At 39.1% G+C, this 12,169-nt stretch overlaps 1 protein-coding gene across 1 annotated transcript in view; it reads left to right on the forward strand.

The window, feature by feature from the left end:
* LOC128696029 (translation initiation factor eIF2 assembly protein) overlaps positions 1–12,169 on the forward strand; it is a gene marked incomplete at its 3' end in the record, with an annotated part of 122,687 nt that overhangs the window by 64,515 nt on the left and 46,003 nt on the right. The window contains 2 exon segments of the mRNA XM_070094850.1: positions 5,902–6,015; positions 10,410–10,530. Coding sequence (XP_069950951.1) covers positions 5,902–6,015; positions 10,410–10,530 — 235 coding nt within the window.

Genomic DNA, 12,169 nt, shown 5'->3' on the forward strand with positions numbered 1-12,169 from the left:
AAAATACACCGCAAAGTCACTGTTTTAAACCAAAAACAGTGTTGCAGTTTTTTCTCATGCATTGTGTGCTGCAGGATTTTTTTGTATGGTGCACATTTACTGCATAGATCCATTCTCTCATATCTAGGCCCAAATTTACTTCGCACAGCTTATCTGAGTGAACTGAGCTCATGACTTAGTGTTACATAAGAAGATAAGAAAGAAGGAACACTGCAGCAGGCCTACTGACCCATGCAAAGCAGATCCATGCCCCCTCCCCCCCCTAGATTAGCCCAATGACCCACCTAATCAGGTCACTTCCACTTAAGGAGCACCGCATCAGACCTAGTAGCACAAGCTAGTCAGATCCAACTCACACCCACCCACACCCACTCATGTATTTATCTAACCTATTTTTAAAGCTACACGACGTTTTAGCTTCAATAACTGTATTCGGGAGTTTGTTCCACTCATCCACAACTCTATTACCAAACCAGTGCTTTCCTATATCCTTCCTGAATCTGAATTTTTCCAACTTTAAGCCATTGAATTCATAAACGAATCTACTCCTACCTCATCTCCCATAACATTCTCAATCCCTGCCAATTTGGATTCAGGCCTAATAAAAATACTAATGATGCTATTATACACATGCTTGAAAATATATACACTGCAATAGAGAAAAAAGAAGTCCCACTGGGGATCTTCAATGACTTAACGTAAAGCTTTTGATACAGTTGACCATGACTTGCTCCACATAAAATCGTCACACTATGGTATTAGAGGGCACTCCCTCAACTACCTCAAGTCTTACCTCAGCAACAGAAGCCAATATGTGTACGCAAATGGGGCAAGCTCTTCCGCACAACCAATTACAGTTGGTGTCCCACAGGGAAGTGTCCTTGGCCCTCTTCTCTTTCTCCTATACATAAATGACCTACCAAATGCTTCGCAATTACTCAAACCCACACTTTTTGCAGATGACACCACATACGTCTTCTCTCACCCGAGCCCAGTCACGCTAGCCAATACTGTAAACACCGAATTACAGAAAATATCTACCTGGATGAGGACTAACAAACTTACACTAAACATTGACAAAACCTACTTCATTCAGTTTGGTAGCAGAGCTACAGATGTACCTCTTAACATAACGATAAACGAATCACCTATCACAAAGCTAACAGAGGGAAAATTCTTAGGAATCCACCTCGATAATAGACTCAAATTTCATACACATATACAACAAATTTCTAAGAAAATTTCCAAGACTGTAGGCATACTATCGAAGATACGGTACTATGTTCCACAGTCAGCCCTCCTGGCCCTTTATCACTCTCTTATTTACCCCTATCTCACCTATGGAATTTGTGCATGGGGCTCAACAACAACTAACCATCTCAGACCACTAATTACCCAACAAAAGGCTGCAGTTAGAATGATAACAAATTCTCACTACAGGCAGCACACTCCACCAATATTCAAAACACTCAACCTACTCACCATACAAAACATCCATACTTATTATTGCACTTATTACATACATAGAACACTTAACTCTGATATTAACCCTCCCTTCAAACATCTCCTTGCCAACCTCAACAGAACACATGACCATAACACAAGGCACAGATCACTCTTTGATGTTCCTCGTGTCCATCTCACGCTATGCAAAAACTCAATGCACATAAAAGGCCCTAAAATCTGGAATTCATTACCTGTAAATATAAAAGAAACACTACCTGTTTATAAATTCAAGTCTCTTCTCAAAGTTCACTTACTCACTCAAAACCAAATAAATACTGAATAACTGAACCATATAAATTGTATATCCTAAATGTTACTCACAATTATATCACACAAATGTTAAACCTAACTTTGTTATTTTTTTTTAAATACACTACCTGAATGAACAGCAATGCATGCAACCACATGACCTGTCTTTGTAATATGTACTCATTTGTATTTTATAGTTATCTGTTTACAATAATGTCTTATCACTGATTTCATCATTGCTTAGTTAATCTTAAGTTAATTTTAAGCCAGCCTGTAATGCTATGCATATAAGTGGCTTTGGAATGCTGCTCTTACCTGTATTTTTTTGTACCTCTGTATGTATGCTAAATTTATAAATAAAATAAAATAAAATAAAAAAAAAAATTGCTGCGAGTCCTGTCTTGGTGGGAAATTTTCAGCACATTATTTAAATACCCTTTATTTATTCCTGTTTTCCATTTATACACCTCGATCATATCCCCCCTAATTCTCTGCCTTTCGAGAGAGTGCAGATTCAGGGCCCTCAGTCTATCCTCATAGGGAAGATTCCTGATACATGGGATCATCATTGTCATCCTCCTCTACGTTTTCCAGTGCATTTATTTCCATTCTATAATACGGTGACCAGAACTGCGCAGCATGATCCAAATGAGGCCTAACCAAGGTTATATAGAGTTGAAGAACAACCTGAGGACTTCTGTTATTTATGCTTCTAGATATGAAGCCAAGAATTCTGTTAGCTTTATTGCAAACACTAATGCACTGTTGCTTTGGTTTTAGATTACTGCTTACCAGAACTCCTTAGTCCTTTTCGCAATCAGTATTATTAAGATCTACATTATTTAGTTTATATGTGGCATGGTTATTTTCCTGTCCAACATTTAGAACTTTGCATTTGTCTATATTAAACTGCATCTGTCATTTCTCCGACCATTGCATCAGTCTATTCAAATCATCCTGAAGTGCTCTATGGTCCTCATTAGAGTGAATTACTGCACAGACAGTGGAAGGGTTAAATGGGGGGTCAGTTAAATCAAGGTTTACTGTAGATACCACTTCTCCCTACTCTGCAACTATCCCTCATTTCTTCATTTCTCCAATCTTTCTCTCTCTCTCCCTTTCCTTAAAATTAGCTAATGTAGATTTCTTATTGATTATTTTTTTTAACACGTTTTCCGGTTCCCATCAAGGCAGGGTGACCCAAAAAGATTATATGTACAACAAAAACTGTGATAATGATGAGGCATTGGCCCTTGTAACTCCCTCCAGATTTTTTTTTTTTTTTCGACAAGTCGGCCGTCTCCCACCGAGGCAGGGTGACCCAAAAAAAGAAAGAAAATCCCCAAAAAGAAAACACTTTCATCATCATTCAACACTTTCACCACACTCACACATTATCACTGCTTTTGCAGAGGTGCTCAGAATACAACAGTTTAGAAGCATATACGTATAAAGATACACAACATATCCCTCCAAACTGCCAATATCCCAAACCCCTCCTTTAAAGTGCAGGCATTGTACTTCCCATTTCCAGGACTCAAGTCCGACTATATGAAAATAACCGGTTTCCCTGAATCCCTTCACTAAATATTACCCTGCTCACACTCCAACAGATCGTCAGGTCCCAAGTATCATTTGTCTCCATTCACTCCTATCTAACATGCTCATGCACGCTTGCTGGAAGTCCAAGCCCCTCGCCCACGAAACCTCCTTTACCCCCTCTTTCCAACCCTTTCGAGGACGACCCCTACCCCTCCTTCCTTCCCCTATAGATTTATATGCTTTCCATGTCATTCTACTTCGATCCATTCTCTCTAAATGACCAAACCACCACAACAACCCCTCTTCTGCCCTCTGACTAATGCTTTTATTAACTCCACACCTTCTCCTAATTTCCACACTCCGAATTTTCTGCATAATATTTGCACCACACATTGCCCTTAGACAGGACATCTCCACTCCGTTCAACCGTCTCCTCACTGCTGCATTTACCACCCAAGCTTCACATCCATATAAGAGGGTTGGTGCTACTATACTTTCATACATTCCCTTCTTTGCCTCCATAGTAAACGTTTTTTGACTCCACATATACCTCAACGCACCACTCACCTTTTTTCCCTCATCAATTCTATGATTAACCTCATCCTTCATAAATCCATCCGCCGACACGTCAACTCCCAAGTATCTGAAAACATTCACTTCTTCCATACTCCTCCTCCCCAATTTGATATCCAATTTTTCTTTATCTAAATCATTTGATACCCTCATCACCTTACTCTTTTCTATGTTCACTTTCAACTTTCTACCTTTACACACATTCTCAAACTCATCCACTAACCTTTGCAATTTTTCTTTAGAATCTCCCATAAGCACAGTATCATCAGCAAAAAGTAACTGTCAATTCTCATTTTGAATTTGATTCCCCATAATTTAATCCCACCCCTCTCCCGAACACCCTAGCATTTACTTCTTTTACAACCCCATCTATAAATATATTAAACAACCATGGTGACATTACACATCCCTGTCTAAGACCTACTTTTACTGGGAAGTATTCTCCCTCTCTTCTACACACCCTAACCTGAGCCTCACTATCCTCATAAAAGCTCTTTACAGCATTTAGTAACTTACCACCTATTCCATATACTTGCAACATCTGCCACATTGCTCCTCTATCCACTCTATCATATGCCTAGGTACCTTCCCCTCTTTCATACATTTATTAAACAAAAGTACCAACCACTCCAACACTATATCCCCCCCTGCTTTTAACATTTCTGTCATGATCCCATCAGTTCCAGCTGCTTTACCCCCTTTCATTCTACATAATGCCTCATGTACCTCCCCCACACTTACATTCTGCTCTTCTTCACTCCTAAAAGATGGTATACCTCCCTGGCCAGTGCATGAAATTACCGCCTCCCTTTCTTCCTCAACATTTAAAAGTTCCTCAAAATATTCTCGCCATCTACCAAATACCTCCCTCTCCCCATCTGCTAACTCCCCTACTCTGTTTTTAACTGACAAATCCATACTTTCTCTAGGCTTTCTTAACTTGTTTAACTCACTCCAAAATTTTTTCTTATTTTCATTAGAATTTCTTGACAGTGCCTCTCCCACTCTTTCATCTGCTCTCCTTTTGCACTCTCTCACCACTCTCTTCACCTTTCTTTTACTCTCCATATACTCTGCTCTTCTTATAACACTTCTGCTTTGTAAAAACCTCTCATAAGCTACCTTTTTCTCTTTTATCACACCCTTTACTTCATCATTCCACCAATCACTCCTCTTTCCTCCTGCCCCCACCCTCCTATAACCACAAACTTCTGCCCCACATTCTAATACTGCATTTTTAAAACTATTCCAACCCTCTTCAACCCCCCCACTACTCATCTTTGCACTAGTCCACCTTTCTCCCAATAGTCGCTTATATCTCGCCCGAACTTCCTCCTCCCTTAGTTTATACACTTTCACCTCCCTCTTGTTGTTGCCACCTTCCTCTTTTCCCATCTACCTCTTACTCTAACTGTAGCTACAACTAAATAATGATCCGATATATCAGTTGCCCCTCTATAAACATGTACATCCTGGAGCCTACCCATCAACCTTTTATCCACCAAAACATAATCTAACAAACTACTTTCATTACGTGCTACATCATACCTTGTATATTTATTTATCCTCTTTTTCATAAAATATGTATTACTTATTACCAAATTTCTTTCTACACATAGCTCAATTAAAGGCTCCCCATTTACATTTACCCCTGGCACCCAAAATTTACCTACTACTCCCTCCATAAAATTTTTACCTGCTTTAGCATTGAAATCCCCAACCACCATTACTCTCACACTTGATTCAAAACTCCCCATGCATTCACTCAACATTTCCCAGAATCTCTCTCTCTCTCCTCTACACTTCTCTCTTCTCCAGGTGCATACATGCTTACTGTAACCCACTTTTCACATCCAATCTTTATTTTACTCCACATAATCCTTGAATTTATACATTTGTAGTCCCTCTTTTCCTGCCATAGCTTATCCTTCAACATATATACTTGGAAAATCAATAATTTTTGACACATAGTCTATGTTTTCAGGTTTAGGCTGTTAATGCAGTGTTTTTATTTCATATTATGTATTGCAGGATGCTTCATGGATTGCTCTCAATAATTCTCTAAGATGCTGCACACCAGGTGATGTTTACCTTCTCCTCAAGAGCAGCAACTTTGTCACTCATGACTTAACAGCACCATTCAAGGTGTGAGGCTTCAGTGTTTGTTTTTGAGAAAGAAATGTAATTTCTCCAAATTAGTTATTGTACTGTATTTAAGTTTGGAAGATAATGCCCATTTGCATATTAATGAGTTGTATAGCAATGAGCCATTAGCTTTGTAACAAATGAAACATAGCAGATGAAATAAGAAGTGGGACTATTCAACTTTCAGTAGATAGCATTTTCCATTCTGCATTTTACAGTCCAAAGGACTGTGTTAATTTAATTATTATGAACATGTATCTTTTTTATGGAAATGTTTACCACACACTGGTTATTATGTTAAATCAGATACACAGACACAAGATAGTCATTTGGCATTTGTAATTATTTTTTTTTCAATGAACCGGCCGTATCCCACTGAAGCAGTGTGACATAAAAAGAAAAACGAAAGTTTCTCTTTTAAAATTTAGAAACGTATACAGGAGAAGGGGTTACTAAAAGAAAACCTAGAGGGGTTTGTACATATATATATATATGCTTGTACAGTGAACTCTCAGATATCGTGGTCATCGGATTTCAAAATATTCGGTAATATTGTTTTTTTCGTCAAAATATTGGCTCGGTGATCGTCTAGCTCTGTAATAGTCATTTGTCCTGAACGCATCCGAGCAGCCTGACACACCATTTACAGTCAGTGTGCCATTGTTTATCAGCCAGTAAGCATGATCCCACGCATTTATATGATACATTTTGTAATATCCCATTCATTTTAGTGCTTGCAACTGCTAAATAAGCCACCATGGGCCAAAAGAAAGCTCCTAGTGCCAGCCTTTTGGTAAAGAAGGCAATAAACACGATAGAATTCAAGAAAGAACACACCAACCAGGGTACTTCCCCCTCACACCAGACAGGGTACTTCCCCACACACACAATTTGATTTGAGTGGGACTTTAGCATGAGTGAATAGAATTGTGAAAGCTTATTGCTTGGGGAACATTGAAAATTGGTTGGGCAAATATGATTCTGTTAGTGGGATGGTTTGTGAAGGACCTGCCCAGTGTAGGCCAACAGGCCTGCTGCACTGTTCCTGCTGTCTTATGTTCTTATGTACACCAGCTGAGAAAATTGCTTCAGAGGAGAAGAAAGAGAGAGGGAAGAAGGTGCCTTCTTCAAAGATTAAGGACATTTGTGCAAAGTGGAGTGAGGTGCAAACATTTGTAGAGGAACATCACCATAACCCTCTCCCCTCTTCCCATCTTTCATACACCAACAAGAGTCTTCAATAAAGGTAAGTGTGATATTGTTTTATACTCGATTTCTCATTCTTCTCTGTATGTAAATCTATATTTAATCTATAAAAAAAAATAATTTTTGTTAATACTTTTGGGTGTCTGGGACGGATTAATTGGATTTACATTATTTCTTATGGGGAAAATGAATTCAGATATCATCAAATTCACCTTTAGTCACACTCTCTGGAACGGATTAATTAGGATAACTGGGGGTCCACTGTACATGCATGTGTAATGTGACCTAAGTGTAAGTAGAAGTAGCAAGACGTAACTGAAATCTTGCGTGTTTATGAGACAGAAAAAAGACACTGGCAATCCTACCATCGTGTAAAACAACTACAGGCTTCCGTTTCACACTCGTTTAGCAGGATGGTAGTGCCTCCCATTTGTAAATATCTCCTACGGTAGGTGTCCAGTGGCAAGTTGGTAGCACACTTAGTTCATACTGAGGGTCCATGGTTTGATCCCTGCCATGAGTGAAAACATTTGGCATGTTTTGTTACACCTGCTGCCCCTATTCACATAAGAGTAAATAGGTACCTGGGTGTTAGTTGACTGTTGTGGGTTGCATCCTTAGAGAGGGATGAGCTTTGAAATGAGGTGAGGTAGGTTAATAGCTCTTAGTTGTAGGGTTAATGTACAGTATACCGTTGTTTAACACGGTAGTTACGTTCCTGAAAATGCCGTGTTAGTTAAAAGCCATTTTACACAAACCGAAGAACTTATGGGAAAAATAGGGTTATGTTCCTGGGAGCCCCCCAAAATCCAAACAACTTTTTTTTTTTTTTTAAAGCAACGGGTCTTACAAAAATAAAAGTGAATTTGTAATTGTAATTCATTGTCGTGATATATTACTGCTTAAGACTACAAATGCAATAGAAATAATAGTATTTCTTACCTTAAATTGTGGGTAATGGTGTTTGCGGATGATTGTGAAGAGAGTGGATATGCATGGTGTGGCCCTACTGGGCTGAGGGGGATGGTTGTTGGTTGTCGGCAAAAGTGGATGGTAAAGGTTCTGGTACTAAAGTTGATGGTTGTATTGGAGTGTGCACAAATTCTGTAATGGATCTCTGAGCTCTTTTACAGCTGACAGTAAGGCATCATCAGCTGGTCTAGACCCTGTTTCAAAGCACTGCTTCTAGATTTGTCAGGGTCCTCCTCAGTGAAAAAGTCTGCAACTTTACCAATAATATGGAACTTCTCACACAAGTGTTGCAATGTTAACTGTTTTTCTTCAGGCTCTTCTTCATCTTCTGTAATGTGCCTCCTTTGTATCTGTGCATCGAGCTTTGCCAACATTTCCTCTGGACTCCTTCATCGTCGTCGTCGTCGTCGACAAAGAGCTCATTCACATCTTGATTCATATCTACAAAACCATCACCTGGTTATCTCCTTGCCAGTTGAACAATTTCCTGAATCTGACTCTCAAGCAAGGAAAAACCAACGAAAGAATTAACTACAGAAGGCCATAACTTTCCCCAGTCTGCATTTAATGTTGATTGGAGCACTTCATTCCATGCAATTCTAGCATAGCTGATGGCATCTGCAATGGTAAATTTCTTCCAGAAGTTTGGTACTGCCAGATTGGAGTCAGAGTCCATTGATGCAACTAGTTTTTTCATAACTTTTTTAATGTAGTTACACTTGAATGACTTAATAACTCCCCGATCCAGTGATAGTATTAGAAATGTTGTATTTGGAGGTAAAAATACAACTTTTGCATGTGGGGGTCACATCCAGCAAACCTTGTGGATGAGTATGGGAATTATCAAGAATGAAGAGAGCCTTGAATGCAAGGTTCTTGCTGTGCAGGTAAAACTTGACTTCAGGAATGAAGTGATGCTTAAACCAGTCAATAAATATTTCCTCTGTCATCCATGCTGACTGGTTTGACCTCCAAATTATTGGTAAGGTATTTTTATTTACACCTTTCAAAGTACGAGGATTCTTAGAGCGGTAAGTAATCATGGGCTTACACTTGAAATCACCTGATGCATTACTGCAAAGGAGCAAGGTGAAGCAATCATTTGCTGTCTTGAAGCCCGGTGCACTTTTCTCTTGCTGACTGATATAAGTTTGTGTTGGCATTTTCTTCCAAGAAACACTTGTCTCGTCAGCATTAAACACTTGATGTGGCTCATAGCCACCCTCAGAAATAATTTTCTGCAATTCAACAGGGAAATTACTTGCTGCTGTATGATCAGCTGAAGCACTTTCACCAGAAAACTTAATATTATGTAACTTATTATGCAACTTAAAGTTGTGGAACCAGCCTGTGCTAAACATTCACTCTTTTTCAGGCCTTCCTTATCACACACTGCTTTAAACAACTGTAAGGCCTTTTCCCCAATTAAGATGAAATTAAGTGGTGCACCTTTCTTTGTCTTTTGTTCAAGCCACTCAATCAGCAAGTTTTCAGTTTTATTTACTTGTTGTGATCTGTGTGTCATTCTTTTCATGAGATAACATCTTGGGTTATTCATTACACAAGTTCATAAATTCACCTCGTTCTTAGTATTGTACGAATTGATGCTTCATTAAGGCCATAGGCCATCACTGTATCCACCACACATGAGCCACTCTTAAGCTTGTCTAATAACTCGATTTTTTTCGTAACTCCTAGACTTAAACTCTTAAACCTTTTTTTTTCCACTTTCAGCAACACTTGACAGATTTGAGATATGGTAATTAAAAGATCTAAACTCAATCCACAAACAAAAATAAACACAGCTAGCTCCTAGCAGAGGATATTCCTACACGTGTATGAACCTGCTGGGACAAGGGTGGTGGGAGTGGTGGTGGGGGTGGCAGGGGATGGCAGTAGGTCTCCCCCGTTGACTCAGTGGTCTAACCCACAGCCAAGCAGAGTGTATCCCGTGGGCGATGCACGCTCGAAATTTTTTTCCCTCCTGCAAACTGAACCGTGTTAATTTTACGAAGTGTTATACAAAAATATGCCAGAATTCTTCAGTAGTGCTATAACCAAAACATGCCAAGCAAAACCGTGTTAAACGATGGTCTACTATAAGAAAAAAAAATTCTGAGCATATTTCAGGACAAATACCTTATGGTCATGTATTGTTAACAGTATTGCAACTTTACATTTATTGCTAACTTGTATAATGGTTGATAATATTTCAGGACTGTGATGATGTAAATGTGGCAGACACAAATATTGACTACTGCTTGGTCCTACGTGGCTGGATGGAGATCAATCCGGCACATGAGTTCCGCTGCTTTGTTAGGAATAAGGAACTAGTTGGTCAGTCTGTGGTAGTAGGTTGCACACTATACACCAAATATCACTCATTTAATAAACAAACTTTAAATTTTATGCACAATATTAACACTAATTTGCATTGTGATGAATGGGTTATAGTAGAATGTCAGTTAGAGTGCAGTTAGACTGTATGAGATTGTCTTAATGGGATTGAGAAATTGTAGCAAAGAATACTGCATGAAAAAAGCCTGAATAATGCATGCCATAAATTTAAAATAAATGTTAAGAAAGGCTTGTAATTTGGATGGCTCTCTCTGTAGATTTTCTCAGTCTGCTCCACTTCAAGTGGATTCCATTGTTGGGGGGAAGAGGCTCTCAATCTGAGGAATTAGGCTTCTTGTCTCCCTCAGATCAAATCTAATATTCCCCCCCAGCCCCAGTCCTCTCCTTCCTTCCAATTTTCTCTTATGTGTCAGTTTAGAAGAACCAACATTAGGCTCCACTGTTGGCCTTCCTATCTTTGGCTATGCTATATTGCAATCACTCGATCCTTTTTCCAATGAGGAATTTAATGTGAGTGCACTTTTGCACATTTATATACTTTGCTCTCAACTTTTCAATCATACTCTGCCTCATTATACTGTGGCACATGTCTATTTGGGTAAGTGGTACATGGTATGCTCATTGTATTTTTCTCCTTCATGACCATTATCTATCCCTGATTTCATGTTTTATATTTCGCCTTACCACCTCCACTCATTTTTTTGGGTGAATTTGATGTTCATCATTTCCTGTGGAGAGTCTCATTGTGACTCTTGAAGACCAATTGGAGGCTTTTCTTACTTCTCTCTCACTCCATGTTTTACATACCAGCACCTCTACATTTTTATCCTTGCATTTGTACTCTTTCTTGTATAGCTCTTACTTTGTGCTCTTCTATAACACTTGACTTTTCCTTCATCTGTGGTATCTGATCTCTACAACAATGATCATTTCCCTGTTCTCCATTCATACACCTGATCCCCCTTGTGGCTTCCATTGGCAGTTTAAGTGGGTGGACTGGATGCTTTATTCACTCCATACTTCTTTTCTTTATATTCCACCTTTTTCATCCTCTTCCAGTAGGGTGTTACAACTGTTACCTCCTCTGTTCTGACTGCAGCTTTGACTGCAATCCCCCAAACCCTGGGTAGAGATTCTCTAAATTGTGAACCCTGGTATCCTGCTTTTGTATGCTCATGCAGTGCAGTTGAAACATGCTGTGTGCGGCTGCTACCATTATAGTGGAACCACTGATTCGTTCCTGGATTTTTTATGGGAAGGGCATTTGCTCACTGTGTAATTCGAGAAGCAAGATGTACTTCTTGGCTGATTTATGTTTCTACTGTCATTTCCACCACTACTGTGAATTTTCTTCTTTCAACAAACCAACCATATCCCACCAAGCCAGGGTGGCCCAAAAAATGGAAGTTTCTCCTTTTAAATATAGTAATATATATAGGAGAAGGAGTTATTAGCTCCACTTCTGTGAATACAGTTTGGAAAAAGGTTCAGAAGTTGAGTGGCAAATACTCTCCAAACCCTACTCTTATGGTTGTTTAGCATCAGTGTTGCAGACTGTTGAAATTGGACATCATCTTGATTGTATATCTTGAGGGCTCCAACTTTTCCCTTTGTTTCT

The sequence above is a fragment of the Cherax quadricarinatus genome, chromosome 48 (assembly GCF_038502225.1).
Source record: "Cherax quadricarinatus isolate ZL_2023a chromosome 48, ASM3850222v1, whole genome shotgun sequence".
Classification (NCBI taxonomy): Eukaryota; Metazoa; Arthropoda; class Malacostraca; order Decapoda; family Parastacidae; genus Cherax; species Cherax quadricarinatus.